The 21211-nt window shown below is 34.9% G+C and overlaps 2 protein-coding genes across 2 annotated transcripts; both read right to left on the reverse strand.

Moving 5' to 3' along the window:
- Nucleotides 1–1128: 1128 nt before the first annotated feature.
- Nucleotides 1129–7685, reverse strand: LOC121259855 (COMPASS-like H3K4 histone methylase component WDR5B). Its single transcript, XM_041161647.1, has 2 exons — nt 6916–7685; nt 1129–1467 (listed from the first exon to the last, which is right to left on the reverse strand). Exons 1-2 carry the CDS (start codon nt 7564–7566, stop codon nt 1177–1179), a joined length of 942 nt encoding a protein of 313 aa, XP_041017581.1. The 5' UTR covers nt 7567–7685; the 3' UTR covers nt 1129–1176.
- Nucleotides 7686–12644: 4959 nt separating this feature from the next.
- LOC121260592 (F-box protein SKIP17-like) lies at nt 12645–18762 on the reverse strand. Its single transcript, XM_041162533.1, has 13 exons — nt 18230–18762; nt 17531–17706; nt 16698–16892; nt 16504–16614; nt 15635–15720; nt 15431–15552; nt 14694–14758; nt 14506–14578; nt 14367–14429; nt 14197–14261; nt 14040–14114; nt 13646–13919; nt 12645–13114 (listed from the first exon to the last, which is right to left on the reverse strand). The coding sequence occupies exons 1-12, from the start codon at nt 18590–18592 to the stop codon at nt 13703–13705; spliced, it is 1611 nt and encodes a 536-aa protein (XP_041018467.1). The 5' UTR covers nt 18593–18762; the 3' UTR covers nt 12645–13114; nt 13646–13702.
- Nucleotides 18763–21211: the final 2449 nt, after the last annotated feature.

Raw genomic sequence — 21211 nt, forward strand, 5'->3', positions numbered from 1 at the left:
TCAACTCGAACAACCTCATTTGAAGCAGTGTACGAGTTTCCTCCCCCACGTCTCCTTTAGTACATACTACACACCAGGCACAACACGAATCCAAGCCGTAGAAGATAACCTCCACGTCAGGGATGAAATGCTAAACATTTTGAAGGATAATCTCAAGGAATCACAAGAAAGAATGAAAAAATTTGCAAATTTGAAGCGAACAAAAAGAAATTTCAAAACAAGGGAATGGGTTTACCTTTGTTTGAGACCCTACTGGCAACTCTTGGTAGCTACATGGCAGAATAAAAAACTAGCCTGACAATTTTTTATTTTTTATTTTTTTTACCCTTTTCAAATCGATGCTAAGGTGAGCAAAGTCGCATACTGCCTCAACCTACTGTCGGAGACCAAGATTCATCCGATTTTCCACGTTTCTTGCCTCAAGAAACGTCTCAATACCACCTCTCTCCCTCAACCATAGCTACCCCCGACATACACCAATGGTTCAATCCACACCACATCAAAGCAGTTCTTGCAGAGAAGGCTCAGATGTCGCGAAAGCAGAGCAGTCATTGAGGTCTTAATCAAATGGGCGAGCATGACAACTAAGGACACATCGCGGGAAGACCTAGCTGATTTTAGGGAGAAATTTGAAAACCTTGCGGACAAGGTTCTCAAAGAAGGGAGGTTTGTCATAACCCTTACGCATGTGGAGCCGTCAAAGTTGTTCAAGAAATTCAACAGCTCATGATACACACTTAAGCCACCACTTGTCTGAAATTCTAGAGGTGGGATATGATTTTATCTATTATTTATTTATTATTCCATATACCGTTTATTATTAGTGGTCCAACAAACATGTATTTATTTGTTGATTATTGTCATGGTCTTTAAGAATAAAGGGCTTAGTGACCCAAAAGGAAAGGTTTGTTTGTCAATCCAGTTGTAGTGGGTTAGTGTTCCTTAATTAATGGATTATAGTTATCAGTTTTAGTCCGGTTATTATGGAGTCTTTGTATTTAAATATCCAATTTACGTTAATAAAAGTATCTGAATCCTTTTGCTCATTGCCTTGCGTGCATTTTGGAGGACTGGTCCTTTGAAGTGCCAAATTATTATTTGTTTTTGGCTGGGACACAACAGTTGGTATACAGAGCCAGGTTGGTTTATACAATCCACATACGGTTTCGAAGGAAATCATGAGTCTTGAGCCCAAATCCTCACAGTTCTATCACCATCAAGGCCAGCAGAAGCAATTTTGTTCTCAGTCGGGTGACAGGTAACAGAAATAACAGTATCAGAGTGACCTTCAAGTTTCTGAACCATAGTTTTCTGCTGGAGATCCCACAAATAAACACAGCGATCCTCTGACCCACTTACAATGTATTTCCCATTTGTGACAGAAAATGTGGATGTTATACAGTAAACTCTATTCACATGCCCCGCGTAAATCTTCAAAAACTTTCCAGTCGAGTAGTTCCACAACTTCTGCACCAATAATTAAAAGAATTAAACGGTATTTCATAATAGGTGAATTGAAAAAATTAAATGGTATATTTGAAACTGGAAAAAAAGGGAAACTCACTCCAGTAAGACACCACATTATGCAATCTGTCTTTCCATCTTTCCACTTTTCAAACAAACAAAAAAAAAAAAAAAAACATAGAATAATCGAATCGAGTGCTGATTAGGGATTTATAATTAAACACTTAATCTCAACTTTTTTAAATGGTTGTGTAATACCAACAAGAAGGGGGGCCTATGGAAGACGGTTATAAATTTGAAATTCAGGGATGCTTGGGGAGGATGGTGCTCAAATGAGGTACGTGGACCATATGGGGTGGGTTTGGGGAAAGAGATACTTTAGCGATAAAGAAATTATACAAAAATTAACCTACAAACTGATATGGCTTGATGCGGTATGTTAGATTGTAAAGTTACTTTTATTGTAAAGTAGATCTAACGGATCACATGAAACCATCTCAGTTTGTAGGTTTACTTTTGTATAATCTTTTTGTGTCTATAACACTTTTCGTGGAAAAACATTAGAAAGAGCTGGGAGATCTTCTCCAGACATGCACGTATTGTGGTGGATGACGGCTCTTGGGTCAAATTTGGTACGACAAATGGTGTGGCGAATAAAGCTTCAAAGACACATTCCCTACCATTTTTGTGGTTGTACGAGCAAAGGATGCAGTTGTAGTTGATCTCTTTGTTCCCTCTCGTGGCTCTCCTCAATGGAATGTAGATTTCATTAGGGTAGCACAAGATTGGGAGTTAAGAGGTTATTGTCGAGTTCTTCCCTTTACTGTATTCAATAAGAGTGACTAAGGGTACCTTAGACAAGATCAGCTAGAGTCGTTTCAAGAACAGTAGATTCATGGTTAGATCATTCTACCAAGTTATAACTAGCTAGGGTATGACCACTTTTCCGTGGAGGAATATATAGAAGACAAAAGCTCATTTAAAAGCAATATTTTTTGTTTGGACAAGATTCTTACTACAGATAATCTGAGGAAACATTGAGTAATCATCTTAGACTGGTGTTGCATGTGTAAGAAGAATAAGGAATCGATAGATCATCTGCTTTTATATTGTGAGGTGGCTAGGACCTTGTGGGATTATTTCTTTGAGGGAGTTGGATTACCATGGGTCATGTGTCATACACTGGTGGATTTTCTAGCAAGTTGGAGAAGCTTCCAAGGTAATCCACAAGTGGCATCAGTCTGGAAAATGGCTCCTATATTTATGTGTTGGTGCATATGGTAGGAAAAAAATGATAGAAGTTTCAAGGATCGCAAGAGGACAATGGATGAGCTTAAAGTTATTTTGCTAGGGTCATTGATTTTAATGGACTAAGGCCTTGTTGGTTAGACAGATGAGATAAGATGAGATGAAAAATATCTGAATAATAGTGAGATAGTTTGTGAATAGCAGTGACATAGTTTGAGTTAAGATGTTTTATGAGATTTCGGGAAATAGAGAAAAAGTTGAATAAAAATATTATAAAGTTAAAATATCGTTATAATATAATTTTTTAATATTAATTTTATTTTGAAATTTGAAAAAGTTGATTTTTTTTTGTGTTTTGTTGAAAAGTTTGAGAAAATTGTAATAATTAGGTAATTATTAGATGAAAAAGTTAAAAATTTAAAATTGAAAAATGTTTGTGTTTGAATAATGTTTAGATGTTGAGATGAGATGAGATAGCCTGTAAAACCAAGCAGGGCCTAAATGTCCATGATTTTCTCCTTTCAGATGTAAACCCTAGTTACGTACTTCTCATGTATACTTCCTATATACTTGAGCTATGCCTTCTCTCCTTATGAATAAAACTTCTTGATTACCTATAAAAAAACTTTCCTAAAACCGAATTGGCCAACTATAACAATCCAAGGAAATCCCAAGTCACATGTGGGCTTCTACTCTTTGTTAGAGAGCATAATCGTAAAAAGACCCCATGAGAGAATAACTGTCAAATGCATATTTTAGAAAGGTGGATTGAATTTGAAGCCACCATTTTCCCTGTTCTTTGTTTTCTGTTCTCTCAACCTAATTGGCACTCCTAAACAATTAGTCGATGTTACAATTGGAGTTCCTTGAAAACATTATAAAAGGCAAAAGCTTCTTATTCCAAACAATGTAAGAACCATACTCAATTCATGGCATTACAATCCCCCCTTTGAATCACTAATATTCTCATCGAGCCATACTGTTGTAACTTGTAAGTGGCACAAAATTCACTCACTTCTAATAGGGGATTGCTTCAATAACATTTGTAATGATTCAAGGAAAGCACAAACCGTGTGTTGGCTTTATACTCCAAAATAATCAGTAAATGCTATAATCAAAGCTCTTAGAATCATTATAGAAAGCAAGAATTACTTCCTCTTAGGTAATGTTAAATGCCATTCAATGCCCTTTTCACACAATTGAGGTATTACACCGACTGACTTAAATCCAGACTGACCAAAATCACCTGGCAGTTTGTTTTGGTTGTCCAAAAATCGACTTATATTGACTCAACCAAAGGATATTATGGTCACCCCCATCTGTCTTTGCCTCCGCCTCCCTCTTTCACTCCCTTCCCTCTTGAAAAAAAAGGTCAGTGACTTACTATTTTTTGGGTTTTGAAGTTTGAGGATTGTAATGTTTTGCTTGCTATTTTCTTTATCTCTTTAATCCGAGCTAGTGAAGCAGGCGAGCCTCATTTTTTTTTTATCAATAACAGTTTTGGGCTAGCTTTTTTTCCCCTTTATTGTTAGGTTTTATTTTGTGTTGGCAATTTTTTGCGTCAAAACATGCTTTTTTTCTCTCTTTGATGAATTTTATGCTCAGTTGAATGAAATTGTCAATTCTAGTTTTAATCATGATGAGAAAACTTCGTTTGTCAGAAAAATCATGAGGTCTCTACCAGAGCTTCAAACCTAAGGTCACAACTATCGAGGAAAGGAAGGACCTTGACACCATGAGGGTTGAAGAGATTGTTGGTTATTTTCAAACATATAAGCTTACTTTGCCAAAGCCAAAGAAAAAATCTCTAGCTTTGATGTCTAGTAAGGAAGAGACCAATGATAACTTAGAAGAAGAAGCTTTTAATTATGAATATCTTGCCTCATTAGCTATGAATGAGACCTTTACTGCTCATGATCTTCAAAGCTTCTATATCCTTCCTCTCCCCTCAAAGACACCACCATAGGCATATCGGGGTGAATGTCAAAATTATAGTGAACAAAATTAAAAGGTTATGAATGTTACACTGAGAGATTAGTCTAATTCTTAAACCATACAAAGTTCTCGTTCATAATCTGAGAAGAAACCATCGGAGTTCAAAGAGATGCATTTACCCAGAAGTATGGAGCTGCTGCATTAGTAGATAAGTGGGATGTTTATCTAATGCAAAGACAGTTTGTTACAAGGGGGTAAGTAGGGTTTCACCCAACCCTTGGCCCCACTTGGGAAGGTCGCAATCTTCCACCCCGCCCCCAACCCTGCTCAACCTCCCGACTGCCCTTGCCGAATGGGCAGGCATATTTTTCATGCCCCCCCCCACCCCAAATTATCAAAAAAAAAAAAAAAAAAAATTCCACCCCACCATCCAGCCTCTGCATCCCAAACCTCAAATAGGCAAATACACCCTAAAAATAGAGACCCAAAAGCAAATCCATAGATCTAAACAAATATACACAGCTCCAAAAGGTATAAACAGATCCAAAACAAGAAAAAGAAGAAGAAGAAGAGACGATAGATCTGCAAACTTTCAGGACAAGACCCATGGTGCGTGAAAGTGGGTCTCTTCCTTCAGCATGAGACCCATGACCGCACGCCGTGGGTCTCCCTTTTAGAGAGGAAGAAGAAAAAGGAGGAGAAGAAGGAGAAGAGAAGAAGAAGAAGAATGTAGGGAAGGAGAAAGAAGAAAAAATAAGAGGAACAAATGGAAGGAGAAGGAAGAAAAAATAAGGGGGCTGAAGTGATTGGTGGATTAGGGGGTCTTCTTGAAAATAAGAGGGCTGAAGTGATCAGTGGATTAGGGGGTTTTTTTTTTATTTTTATATATAGGGTATACGGGCAGGCAGGCAAAAATTGGGCGGGTGAATCCCATATATATTTTTGTTTTAACCACGCCTGCCTGGCCCAGGATAACTAGCAGGCTGCCAGCCCAGTGCCCTATGGGCTGGGCAGACGGTCCAGGTAGTGCCCCCCACTACCCAGCCCTAGTTGTAAGTGGAATTATTTTTAAAACTGACTTCTTCTAGTGAATTGTTTTTCTTTGGGTTGGCTGCCCTTGAGTAGTTTTGCTTTTGAGAAGTTCTTCAAATATCTTCCACTTCGTCACCAAATTTGTCTTGATTATTTTTGTTTTCTTTGAAATTCAATGATTTTGTGTGGTTGCATAACTTTTAAATTGGTAATTATTTCGTTGTGATTATTAAAACACACCCTCTGTAGGTGTTAACTGGAGTCCTTAAAAATTTTCAACTCCATAAAAGTTTTGGGGATTAGGATATTGTATTCTGTTTGGAAACATTAGAAAATGTAAGAGAAGATAACAACCGATTGATCTCTTACTTATCAAGAAAAAAAACCATATATGATCCCTTGCACCCCTCTCACACCACCTCAAACTTACTAGCCCACCAACAAGCAAACAGCACCTGTTATTGGTGCAGTTCAGTAACTGCCCCTAACTGGACATTTGTGGTAGTCATGGTTCATCAGAAACGGCCAAGAATCCCTAGGGGTTGGTTCAAGTGGTAAGGGCCTTGGTCTTGGTGGTATGCTCCCTTTAGGTCTAAGGTTTGAATCCTCTTTCTATGGGTCATTGGACCGAGAGAATTTCCCATTGAACTACCAGAGGTGCACTTCGGGGAAACTCCTTTCCGAGGGCCTACGCACCCAGGGATTAGTTGGGACTTGGTTCTTGGACACCTGGTGTGAATAAAGAATAATAGCCGAGAACAGATGTGAGGGGCTTGGTGCCCAACCCTAATTACAACCTGGTTCTAAACCAAGTCACATATCAAGATGTCCTTAGTTTAAAATTAGCGAAAACCCAAACTGAATTACCCATAATTACGAGGGAGAGTTGAGAAGTCGCATAAGTCCTCAGCTAAAAAGCTACTAAACCCAAACTGAATTATCCATTATTGCTAGAGACAGTCGAGTTGTGCCAGTAAACCCCAAGAACTCATTGGTATTCCAGGTCCCGTCCATGATCTAACCGTTTCCATTAAATTTACTCGGTTGAGCTCTTAAACAGTCTATATATATATATATATATATGTATGTATATGTTTCATAACCCCCTACCAGTTCAATCTAGCCTTTACAAACCACACAAAGAGTCGGAAAATCTCATCCAATTGATCAAATGAAATGTGTTATGATGCATTAAAAAATCTATTATTCCGGTTAAAAAAGAAAAATAAAACTTACAAGGGTGTCGTTGAGCGTGGCGACGAGAATGAACTTGCCGTTGGGTGAGAACTTGGCGAACGACACGGCGGGGACCTTGTCGTCGATGAGCGTCTTGAGAAGCGTGGCCGTGGAGGAGTCCCAGATCTTGCAGGTGCCGTCGTGGCTAGCGGAGACGATAAGCGAACCGTCCCGGTTGAAGTGTACGGACGTTACAGGCATGGAGTGGGCCCGGATTGCGTGGAGGCATCTGCCGGTCTTGACCTCCCATATGCGAATCGTCTCGTCGAATGACCCGGACACGATGAGGTTCGACTGCGGGCTGAAGTTGACACAGAATACAAAATCGGAGTGACCCCTCAGAGTCTTCACGTGCGCCGACTCGGTAGCGGCGGCTCGTGCGTCCCAGATTCGGAGGGTGCGGTCATCGGAGGCGGAGCAGATGTAGTGGGAGTCGGAGGACCAGGCGAGGTCGGAGACCCCGTCGGAATGACCGACGAGGCGGTGGACGAGGGAGAGAGTTTGGGAGGACCACACGATCACCGTTTTGTCAAGGGAGGCCGAGGCCAAGAGGGTGCCATCGTTGGAGAACTTAACGCACGAGACGGCACGTGTGTGGGCGGTGAGGGTTTTGAGGTGGCGGTAGGGTTTGTAGGGTGTACCACTGGCCATGGCGGTGTTTATTCCTCGGACCTTCCCCTTAACATTTACATTTGCAAGTTTCTTCAGTCTAGCTCGTGATATTCTTTCCTAAAGGCACTGCCGTTGGGATAGCAAAGCTAATATGATATGAATTTTTCTTTACCTATTTCATTCATATCTAATTTTTATATTCTATTATTTATATATTCTTTATATAATAATATTAATTTATTAATTTATTTTTCTAAAATTTTAAAATTATTTAATTTTATTATATTTTACCTTGCCCTCGAAAAATTGCTCCAACCAAATCATGATAGGAAGTAAGGAATAAAATATTTTTTATTCTTTTTCGCCATACTACAGTAATTATCAAATTTAACCCATAACACTAATTTACTATAGCAAAAAGTCATCCCCTTTTATATTTGTATAATCTAATACAACTAGGGGTGTAAACCTGTTGATCCGGTCCGGTCCGGTCCGGACCGGACCGGTAGTTATCGGTCCGGTCGATCCATTCGGTCTGGCCTATTTTTTTAAATCAATTAATAAAAAAATTATTTAAAATACTAAATTAAATTAAGTGACTTATTAATGTGGATTATGTAACAAACTCAATAAAAAAATATTTTATATGGTCAATGATAATAAATTAAATAAAAATTACATTATTAATTTATATAATTACTATATAATTAACTAATTGATATTATATATTAGTTAATTCATAGAATATTAACAAGTGTTAATAACATATTTAAAATTTTATATTGTTAATAGTGATAGGTTAGATGAAAAAATATATAAAATATTGTTAATTTATAGAATATTAACAAGTATTAATAACATATTTAAAATTTTATATTGTTAATTGTACAATTATTATATAAATAATATATATAATATTTTTTTATTTTTTATTTTTTATTCGGTCTGTCCGGTCCGGTCCGAGAAATCTCCACCCCGAGACTGACCGAAGATCGAAATTTATGTAGTGTTTGGACCGAAACCGACCATGCATTTGGTTGATCCGTTCTCCGGTCCGGACCCACCGATTTACACCCCTAAATACAATACATTTTGATACTCTATTAGCCAAACACCACATTGGATTAGCATTTGCATAATCTAATAAGAATGCTCTAATTCCCAAAGCTGTGAAGGGATAAGTATAGGATAATGAAATCCTTACACATTCTTTACTATTGTTTTACTATTTTTTTTTGTTTTTCTTTTGCTTTTTAAATCTGGATTAAAAATCTCAGAATATGACATTCTTTCATAATTTAAAAGAAAATAGATTCAGTCAACTAACATAATTATGAAATTAATTAAAAATAAATTCAATTTTATAAAATTGACAATTTTTTGCTCTTTGTGTCAATTTTTATAAAATTAAATTTATTTTTAATTAATTTACATGATTACGTAGTTGATTGAATTTATTTTCTTCTAAATTATGCAATAGGCTATATTTTGAAATTTTTAATCCAGATTCAAAAAGCAAAAGAAAAAAATAAATAACTGAATAATAAAATAGTTGTAAAGAATATGTAAGGATATCATTACCCTAATATATATATACACGCAAGCGCGCGCGCACACACATTCAGATAAAACAATATATTATTGAAGTTAAAATATGTTAAATTAATTATCATAAAATATATCAATGTTTCAATTATAGTTTGTAACTATAATAAAGTAAGGAAAATGTTCTTTGTACTTAAAATATTTACTCACATAACAATACATACTGATATGTCAGTTATTGATATGTTGAAAATTGTGAAATTTAAAATTTAAAAATTTGAATTTAGAAAGAAAACTAATAAAATAGGTCTTACACATAAAATTATAAATAAAATTATAAGTATATATAGTATTACTTTATAAATTCTTAAAAAAAGTAAATATAAATTAACTAAGGAATAGTACGTTTATATTTAATAAAATCTTGTCCCTTGCATGGATTGATTATCAGAGTTATCAAACCCATTTCAACGAGAGCAGGGGCTTATTTGAAAAAAGTTTCTATTCTAAAATTATCATCTCATCTCATTTTATTTTATCTTATTTCTAAATATTACTTAAATACAAATATTTTTAAACTTTCAAGCAAATAATAAAAAACAATTCAACTTTTTCAAATCTCAAAACAAAAATAATGTTAAAAAACTATATTATAATAATATTTTCACTTTATAATATTTTTTATTTAACTTTTTCTCAATTTTTTTTCAAATCCCCACATCCACCCCCGCATGGGCAGGGAGGACCCCCGTTCGCTAGATGCGAGGGGCGGGTGGCCCCATCCGCATTTGGCGCCCCCCAATGAGGGCGGGATGGGCTCAACCCCTGCCCCGCAAATCTCCGCCCCAACTTATATAAATATATAATATATATTTATATAATATACTATAAATTTATAAAAAAAAAAAATACCTCGGTCATCAAAACGACGCCCTTTTTTATTGGGGTATTTCCTTTAAGTTCCTCTCTCTCTCTCTCTCTCTCTCTCTCTCTCTCTCTCTCTCTCTCATTTCTCTAATCCAGTAACCCTCATAGTCGCCGCTCTCTCTCCTGCTCCATTCATCCATCGCACGTCGTGAGAACTCAAGCCATTCTCCATCGCTGTTCATCCGTCTGTGCCTAGTCTGTCGCCAAAGGTAAGTTCCCCGTTCCCAATTCACATGCACCGTCTAATATATGTTTTTTTTTTTTTTTTGAGTTATGGAGGATGAGATTAAATTGAGGAGTTGGAGGATGAGATTGTGAATTATATGTTGTGGAGGATTGAATTGTGCATGTGTTTTTATGATTGTAATTTTTAAATTGTGAATTTGAAATTCTCTAAGATTTTAGATTAGAACTCTAAATTAGTTTAAGGGTTCTCTTAATTATGTTATTGGGCTATTGGTCATGTGACAAGTTTTCTAGACTCGAGAGATGAGGGGAATCATTGGTTTATTTTAATTTATTTTAATGATCATATTACAAAGATAGTGATTATTAGGCGTAAAGGATGAATTTAACAAAATAAAGTAAGAGAAATTTTGGGAGCCACCTTGATCAATCGGTTGAATCTGGTAATCGTGGATTTTATTTTATTATTTTAATTTATTTATATTCGTTTAATCGTTATTAATTTTAAATTTAATTGTTATAGTGATACATGAGACGACGTCTATGACTACTTCCGCTACAGTATGACTTCGTGTATATTGGACCCACCATTGTCATTTGTCATTGATTTGTCAATTTGTCCCTTAATTGTTTTTATATTTATATAACTGGTGGTATCTAATTATTTTACTTGTACTTTTTTTAGCTTTTATAATCTTAGTATCATATGCTGAATCCTAACCCTAAGGAACCTTAATCCCAATGACTCAATCTTATTTTGGTTAGTACTTTAATATTTGTAATTTTTACATTTCAAATATATGTTTTAATTTTTAATTTTTGTTTCATGTTTATAATTCTAATTTATTTTCCTTTTAAATTATTAATGTTTCAAATTTTATGGTCTCGATTCTCACAGTCTCATAGCAGTTAGCATAACTCACTAACTTTTCTACCACCATGGCCACCCCAAATTCGGTTGAAATGTTAATCTTTTGTTAATTTACTTAATTAGTTAATTGTAATGTTGTTACAATAGTACAATTTATAATGTTTTTAGAAAATTTATCAATGTAATAGTTTAGTTATGATTATTAGTTAATAGTTACAACTTAGTAGTATATAATTAATCATTTCTATTATTGTAAATTATTTTTTATTATTTTGTATTTTTTTAGTTAAATTCTGGCTCAAAATGGTCCACAAACAGGTTCTTGACCAGTTTTGGTCCATTACATTGTTTTCTTAGCCATTTTGGGCCCAGAATGAGCCAATGACCCATTTGTGCGGGCCGAGAAACCACCAACCCGCTCATGCGGGGGCGGGGGACAGTGAAGTAGGTAGCATCCCTAGTTGTATCTCATTCCAGAACTGTTTGTTTAGACCAAACAAAAAAAATTGACCCATTTTTTTTTTCCAGCAAGGTTAGTACATTTTTGTTAACAATTTTAGTTTTTTTAAGTTTAAGATCATACTTCGTGTTTTATAAAATTAATTCTAAATTTTATAGTCATGATTTTTTAAAATTTCTTCAAGCACGTGACACATGGCATCGTTAATATATTTAACAGCTTACTAAGTTACTAAAGATTAATGAAATAACTTATTTTATATTTAGCCTTTGTTTGGATTGGAAACTCACTTTAACTTATCTCATTTCATCATTACAATTTTTTTTAAATTCTCACACAAAATATAATAAATAATTCAACTTTTTTAAATCTCAAAACAATAATAATATTAAAAAATAATATTTTAATAATATTTTATTCAACTTATCTAAAACCATCTCAACTCATATATGAATCTAAACTCGGTAGGTTCTTATTTATACTATAACATATAATTTTATCTACAAATATTAAGGCACTGGTTTTGAGTTATGAAAACATCTTTATACAATTTACATGTACAGCTATATGTTTGGTCGTCAAAGTGATCTCAACTCATCTTAAACTAATTATTGATGAGACCTACTACTTTTTTAATTTTCTATAACAAAAAATTAAATTTATCTCAATCTAACTCATACATTTAAACACATATATCAACCTATTTACATTCAAACACATCTCAATAGAATTTACAAAATATTATTATTCACAAATCATCTTTGATTATCTGAAATCACTTATCCAAACGCAACTGTCTATATCAAGACTTTTATTTATAAGCATTTAAACGACATATATTGATATATATTGCATTACAAATATGATTATCTCCTATATTTTAAATATTATGTTTTCATTAAAAAGTTAAAAAAAAACCAATAAATAAAAATTATATGAGTTTAATAAGCGAGCCTAATACCTTGGTTAAACTTGTGGATAAGCTGAAATTGTCCATGAAGAGCTTAATGTGAATTTATATTATCAACTTTAAATACAATAAAATGGTAGACATCGTACATTATAAATTAACTTAATTCCATGCTGATCATATGAAACTGGACTGCATTAATAAATTGAAATTAAAGCTAAAAGTACGTACTACTGGCACTAATATTTCTTCTTCATATCCTGTAACCTGTTCCTCACTTTTCAAGGAGACCATGCAGTATTTCATCTTAATTCTGAAAACTCAGGCAGGATAATACATTGCATTACAGTGTTATAACAAGAATCATAATTCTGCTCACAATATTCCACATCTTACAATAAGATCTTAATAGTAGTAGTACACCATCAGTTAGAACAATGACAATACCCAGATATACCGATTCATGGATCAAGGGGTGCTTAAACTCTTCACCGGCTTATCCTGAAATTATTCTGAATCTGAAACAAGAGTCCTTTCTAACAAGCTTCAATTCATTTTGTAATGGAATCTACAATCTACAAAACACTTCCATCAGACCCCCCATGATCCAATGGTTAGTTGGTCAGTGTCACCACAGCTTGCACTCAGTAAAAGCCTCCCTCAAGTTATTGAAGTATGTAAGAGCACACTGTTAGAGAAAGCACAAGCTCATGTAAGTACTGTAACATTTTATAAACGCTATGTACATACATACAAGAAATAGCTGCAGTTTAATTTATCAAACCATATCGTATGTAATTAAAGCACACATATCCTGAACAATGGGGCGGTGACAATTATTATCTGCTACTTAAATGGCATACAATGGTTTTAAGCAACTCCTGACTAGCGACCAACTTGCAAGAATTGTGCTCCAACACACCCCAATGTGTTACATGTCAGACATGGCACTTTTAATTTTAAAAAAAAGTCTTTAATCCTCAATAAGCATTTCCTAAATTACATCTATTGTACATTTTTTTTCATAGGTTACATCTGTTGTCAATTGAGCATGGGAAACTAGAAGGTCCTATTTAAAATGCGATTCTAATCCGATCAATAAGTTGGGCAGCTAACAGAGTTGTAAACTTGCAAATAGTACTAAACACCAATCCCAACCTCTTAGATTAGAGTCCATATTTTTCATGATAAGGCAGGAAAAAGAGACAGGGATCCTTACCCAATCCATTTACTGGCAAACAAATTTCTATCCCCTGCCATACAATGAGTATCTCTCCTACAGCATCAGAAAGTCCACCTCATCAGAGCTTTCTTCATAAATAACATAACCGGCATCACGACCATCCTCATTGCCACTACCTTGATCACTGTTGTAGCTGCTCTCAGACGAACTCATAAAAATTGAAGCATCTGATGTATGACTGCTGAACTGTGATGGCAAACTGATTTCACTATCTTGCCCACTGTCAAGCATTTGATCAATATCAATGTAACTGCAACAATCCAAAAACCCAAGACTGTTATGATTCCAAAAAAAAAGAAAAAACACTCTTATGGTTCCAAAAGAAAAAACATTCCATTTCAGAAACCAGAATTAAGAAGACTAAACCAACCTTCCTTCGGTTGGAAACTCAGCCAGAAAACACATATCAGGCCTTTCTGCCAAAACCTGCTTTATAGGAATGACACTACAGAATATAAAACCACATTAATTTATAAATAAAGTAACATAATCCGAACATAGGAATTCCAGAAGGTAGAGACCATTACCTAGACTTGTAGCATCTTTCATACCAGTCACCCTCAGAAGCTAAACCTTCCTTATTGGATATGTCCTATATGAGGCAGTACTCAAAATTAGAAGAGAGAGAAATCATCAAGCCATAATTTCAAAATCCCATTGACATAGAGAGGTTATTATCAACTTTGATTCCACTCACAAGATGTCTGAGGCTCCTAAAATCCCCTGCAAGAACTGCTGTTACAATACGAGCAACTTCTACCTGCACACAACAATTTAATGTTAGGGAGGGGGGGAGGAGAGGGAGGGAAAGAGAGAAGAGGGAGAGATCATAGTGCCTCTTTGAGATGCATGCAGTCCCGTAAAATCAAGACCTCAAGTAAATTCCCACCCACGCTGCTCCCAAGGTTCCTAAGTATTACAAATTGGCTTATCAAATGAGATAGAGCATGTAAAAAAAGATACTTCAAATAGAGGAAATTGAGAATGCTTCTCAAAATATCTTGTCCAGAGACGACAAACCAACCTTAAAAATGCTCCAGTGATCGAGTACGATGTCGAAAAATCAACATATCTTAGCTTCCGAAATCCCTGCACATACAGTAAACATCCAACCAATGGAAACTATGCAGTAAACATTAAACATGATACATCCAACCAATGGATTAAGGGTGTAAATTTCATTTCAAAGCAAGGGATAAGTCTGAAGCCCTTGTATGCAAGACTACTATAGCTATAGTAATGACTTGCTTCTAATACAGTACAACACAATACTAAGGCCTTTACAGGACTTACAACATTAAACTAAAGCAGCAATTTAGGTTGCGTTTGAATGCTGAGGTGATCTCAGATGATCTGAGTTGATCTGTGAATGGTAGTATTTTGTGGGTCCCATTGAGATGTGTTTGAAAGTAAATAGGTTGAGATATGTGTTTGAATATTGAAGTAGGTTGATATGGGCTTAACTTTTTTATGGGAAATTGAAAAAGTAGTGGGTCCCATTAATGATTGGTTTGAGATGAGTTGAGTTGATTTCAACAGCCAAACACACCCGCTTTGCTCTGTGTATACATTTTGTGTACTTGGGCTTTGCCCATTTACTTGAGTTAATAAAATCTTCTTTTACCTATCACAAAAATTAAGTCCTACTTGGCGAGGAAATTTGCAACACAGATTTATTATTATAAATAAAAATTCCCCTGTAAAATCAGACAAACCAAATAGTTGCCACGTCTTTAATTCTCAAATTGCCAAAGAATATACCTTAACAAGTATGCGAACTTTATAATCATGGAGCTTAAACCCTCTCAGCGCCAATGAAGATAGATGCGGACAATTGTTTACAAGATCAATGCAGGTTGCCGATTTTAAACTGTCATCCCTGCCTGAAGTTCAGAAAACACACGATAATCAGAACAACTTTTTATAGCATGATAATAGGGCATGCTGATGAAAGGGATACTACACCTATTTTTGAAGACTCAAAGAACAGCCGCTCCATTAAGTGGCAGTTTGCACTCACTGACATCAATGTTTGCCTCAATTCAACATGACTAGTCAATTCAAAAGGAAAACCATTACAGGCGAAGAAGAAAAGTTTATTAAAAAGAAAATAAGAAAATGCATGTGTGGTTTGTATAGGACAAGAGATTGGACTCATAGCAATTGTTATGATCACAAACTAATAAAAGAAAACATTTCTTTAGAGAATCTAATATAAACTTGTATTCTTTAACTGAGATTTGAAGAGAGGAATTCCTATTGGTAAGTGATAAAGAACTAAAACAAATGAGTATAAATTTTTGGAGAAGTAATAGGCAGGCCAAGCATTGATGCTACTTTGCAAAACTCCGCTGTGTTGGACTCCCAGTTAAAATAAATAAACAAAGTGATAAAGAAATCGATTGACCCCTATATGTACTGAAGAGAAATCGATTGACCCATATATGTACTGAAGATCAGAATGAACACCATCAAAAGCAAGCCATTACAAAAACCAACAGACTGTAGTCCAAGATAGAACAAAATGCAGATGAAATTACACAAAAATGTATATATTCAGCATCCAATGCAACCAACTTGTTTATAAATAAAAGGCTAACTGCATACATGCCCATATGTATCTCCCTACATTCTAACAACATTGGATTCATACTATTTACTAGAGACTGATGCTCAAGCATTTTCTTTATAGTGTGTTAAAACCAAGAGGAATGTGGAGAAGAAAAAGTTGGCTCAGAGAAATCTACAAGCCAACGAAATTCAGAACAAGAGCTTAAACCAGCACAAATAAAAAAAGCACGTGTTAGCTCAAAAAAAAAAAAAAAAAAACTTACAGGCCAACAATTTCCAGATCAAGGAGAGATGGACAAGCCGACAATGCCCCACAAAGTGATGTGTTATCCATTCTTTCAATATTGTAAAGATGCAACACTCTCAAAAGAGTCCTTTAAATATGAAAAGATAATGTTAAGAACAAAATAAAACACCTACAAACAACAAATTTTCAAGTGTAATGATTCAGCAGTACCCTGGAGCTGCATTATCACCAACTAATGGGCTCAAACAGGATCTAGTAAGAATTGAAGACTCCCTCCCTTGTCTCGATCTTTTATCATTCCATGAAAAGTTAGACACATCCACAGAATTTTTTATGGTATAAACCAATGGCTGACAGGATCCAGGTGTCACTGTTGGGCCTGGAACTATGCCAAGCTTAAGAGACCTGAATAATTTAAAAGAGACTATGAAAAAACTCGTAATTACATAAAAGATACTACCACATCACAATGAATTAATAAAGCATTCAGGGAGATGAACAGCTTATTGATCAAAAAGCTTTCATAGTCAGTTGGTTGCACATGGAGCTTTCTATAACCCTCGATGGGTATCAACAAACAGAACCTAATTTCAAACATAGCAGAACCTAAAAACAAGGCAGAAGCATAAATCAAAAGATATTGCAATTCTGGGTTTCCCATTTTCTGTTAGAGGATGAAGGGACTGGGAGTAGATATACAGGCAGCCATGCAATAAGGTGGATTAACCAAGTAACTCAATCCATCTGCAAGCAAACTGCGAATGGTTTACCCTCATATTAGCTGAAGTATTGTACAGCTTAATTCAGTTTATATATGTGAGAAAGTTAAGCATGGCTTAAATAATTAATCGTTGACACGAAAAAATTAATCAGTTTACCATGCTTTAGCCATGATTAAAAAATACATAAGTACTTGTTAAATAATTTGACATGACAATTAAAACCCAGGAAAGAGGATAACATACTAGATGAGACAAAGATTTACATCAGCGGAAAATACATATCCAAAATCATGAAATATTCCTTTGCAGCAAATTTCTTACCGGAGAGATTTTGCAGCACGGTGAATCATTGTGGACACAACTGCATTGTTAACCTTTGGGACAACTGTTGTCAAGTCAATGTCAGCGTAGCATGAAGGATCCCTGGCACACTTGTTGAACAACGAACAAGTAGCTGCGGCATAGCATAGGCTTTGTGTATCAAGCATGGAAAAGACCTACATCACCATGAAACATTCACTCAGATGGCGCATGTTCTTTGGTAAAGGTATGAGACATACATTTCACATTTTTTAATTAACAATGAATGACTATTACCATCACGTAAATGAAGCGTATCAAACACACATAATGAACAATTCCAACACTGAATGGCAACGGAATCGAACAAGAAAACAAATACATATGGGAAAGCTGCTGATTAATCGATCACTAAAGGCACATCAAAAGTACCTACATTAATCATTATCATCACGAATTCCATCCAAAATCCACATTTGAAAAGTTTATCAAAAGCAACATGTCCATCCGAAGAATTCAGCCAAAAATAAAAGCTAGAAATTAAAAAAATACGAAAGAGTTACATACAGATCCCCGATTAGCTAGAACCACCATCATTTAAACACCCCATTTCGCAGAACCGAGATAAACTGTACTTCAAGCAATATGCAGCAACGCTAAATCCAACCACGAAACTGACAGAATTTTAAAGAAATATCGCGAGGGATTAAGAGGACATACCTTGATGGTGAGGTCGGGAGGGAGGGCCCAGGCAAGGGAGTTGTGCTTGGAGGCATGCTTTCGCGCGGAGCGCTTGGCGGCCTCGAGGAGGTCGGAGCCTAACTGGAGGGCGCGGTCGATGAGAAGTTTCTGATCCACGTCGCTGGAGGCCCGGGACTCGAGAAGACGATCGAAGGAGAGGTCGATGGAGAATGAGGAAGACGAAGACGAAGACGAAGATTGGGAGTCGGATAGGGCAAGGAAAGATTCGAGGAGGCGGTCCATGTGGTCGGGAGGCGGTGTTGATTGGAGCAAAGGGATCTGGGAGGGGCAGGGGCAGGGGCGCTTGGCCATGGAGGTTTGGGTGTATAGGAGGGCATCCATAGCGGGTGGAGGATATCAGACAGACACAGAGATAGAGAGAGATCCTACTCTGGCTTTGAGGCACGGAAAGGGATTGCGTGCCGCGTGTACGTGTACGTGGGAATTGCGGGTTCAGAAGATGAGTGGCCTGACCGTATTTGTGCTACTCAATGTGATTCTATCAAAGCCTGCGCACTCTCTATTGCATTGCTTAAAAGAATAATGGAAATCTCTCGCTACAAAGAATTTAACGTTGTGTTTAGATGTTGAAGTGAGTTGAGTTAAGTTGAGATGATAAAATATTGTTAAAATATTATTTTTTAATATTATTATTATTTTAAAATTTGAAAAAATTAAACTATTTATTATATTTTATGTTAAAATTTAAAAAAATTATAATAATGAATTGAGAAGAATTAAGCATCCAACGAAACCTAAGAAAAATGCTAGATAGTGTATTAAGATAGTTAAAAAAAAAAAAAGAGATAGTCTTACAAGTTCCGCATATTTAAAAAAAAACAGAGAGATTTATTATTAAAAATAATATTTTTATTTAAATTTTAGATTTACTTATTTTTTTAAAAAGAATACGCATAAATATCATTTATCTTATTTAAAACATTTATATTATTCTATGAGTTATTTTCTTCTCTTTTAATTTTACCTGGTTTGGATAGAGATGCTTCTTTCTCGTTTATTTCATTATATCTCATCTCAATATCTAAACACCATAAATATAAATACTTTTCAATTTCAAATTTTTAATTTTTTTTTATCTGATCATTACCTATATTACAATTTTCCAAACAAAACATAAAAAAAACAATTCAAAATTTTCAAATCGTAAAATAAAAATAATATTAAAAAATTATATTCTAACAATTTTTAACTTAATAATATTTTTATTTAACTTTTTTTTTCCTAAAACTCTATAAAATATTTTAGTTCTTCTACAGGTAGTCAAGTTGACGCATACCGTGTGCACCCCTACTTACATGGCAGGGCATTTTTGTAAATTGCAAAAAAAGCATCACAAGCAATCCGCAATTGAGGGAGAAGACGTCTGGGACCGATCTTGTAGTTTGCTTTCCTGCTCGTTCAAACCAGCTTGTTCCAAAGACAGCAGCTTGTTCCGACAATTTTTTGGCACGTCTCTGAACGTCTTCGCACATCTCTCTCACCTCCGGTAAAGATTTCTCATTCCGAAGATTTCTGAATCTCTCACTCTTATCCTACAAAATAAACCCATTTCCAAATAAAATCCAAAAAAAAAAAAGATGCCAACTTTGAATAGCCTCCATTGTGAAAAACTACGATGTGGAGGGTTTAAGTGGGGATTTAGAAGTGAGAAAATAGGACATAATAAAAGGTCGAAGAAATAAAGTGTTGAGGGGATACTTCCGTGAAAAAGTAAGTAACCCATTCCAAAAGCAAAAAAAAAAAAAAACGTAATAAGGAGATTTTCATATTACTTTTTCATAAGATACGTTTTTCTAAAATATCTTACATCTATAACTTCCTAAACTATCATTTTCCAAACAATCCAAAAATGTAATGCAAATTGGCATGACTAATAATGCAAACAAGCATTTGTAATAAAACTCCCATAAGTAAATATTCAAATTAAGCAGAAGAAACATTAAGACTGGATCATGTAAAATAAAAATTGATAAACTCTTGAAAGATTCATAAAATAAAAATTAAGACTAAATATGTGATTGGTTGCTAAAGTGTTTAAACTCCAATGCAAACAACAATGTAGCATTAGCAGGATAAGCATTTAAGACTAAAAACTCTTGTTTGGATTCGAAACTCACCTCGGCTTATCTCATCTCACCATTATAATTTTTCTAAATTTCCACACAAAATATAATAAACAATTTAATTTTTTCAAATATTAAAACAATAGTAATATTAAAAATAATATTCTAACAATATTTTATTCAACTCATCTAAAATCATTTCAACTCATCTTTAAATTCAAACTGGAAAATGTAATGCAAAAAACATTGCAACATCATCTAATAAACCAAAAGACACGTTTTGGGATTAAGAGTAGTTCAAACCAAAGATAAACTAACAGAAAATGCACCGCTGGAGTCTTCTAACCAGAAAAGCCTTTTGTACTTTTCTACATCATCTGTGATTGTTTATGCATGGAACTTTCTGCGGTTGCTGTCACTAGGCTATTGGAGTAACATCATCTGAAACACAGTAAAATTAAAATAAAATAATCACAAACACTGAAAAATGAACTACAAAACAAAGTTTCAAACCAAAGAAGTAAACCTCAAAATACAGGCACTCCAATTGCCATATTTTTCAAGAAAAAAATCTATTCATCATTCTAATTCCCATCATTCTCCTATCATTTCATGATGGGACATTAGATGATGGGGCATTAGATCATTCCACATTATAGGATGATGGAAGTCGGGATGATGAGTAGTATTACTCATTTTTCAATTAATTCCTGAAGTGTTTTTTTTTGGTGGATAATTTAAACCGTCTCTAAAATAATAGCTTAGGTTATCATTTTATAACATTCTGTCCATTCAATTAGAGCACAAAATAGTGAAAATTTCCTTTATGAAAACAAAAACCTCACTTGTACGTCCAATTTTCATTCCAGAATGAGCA

The sequence above is a fragment of the Juglans microcarpa x Juglans regia genome, chromosome 4D, assembly GCF_004785595.1.
Source record: "Juglans microcarpa x Juglans regia isolate MS1-56 chromosome 4D, Jm3101_v1.0, whole genome shotgun sequence".
Taxonomy (NCBI): Eukaryota; Viridiplantae; Streptophyta; class Magnoliopsida; order Fagales; family Juglandaceae; genus Juglans; species Juglans microcarpa x Juglans regia.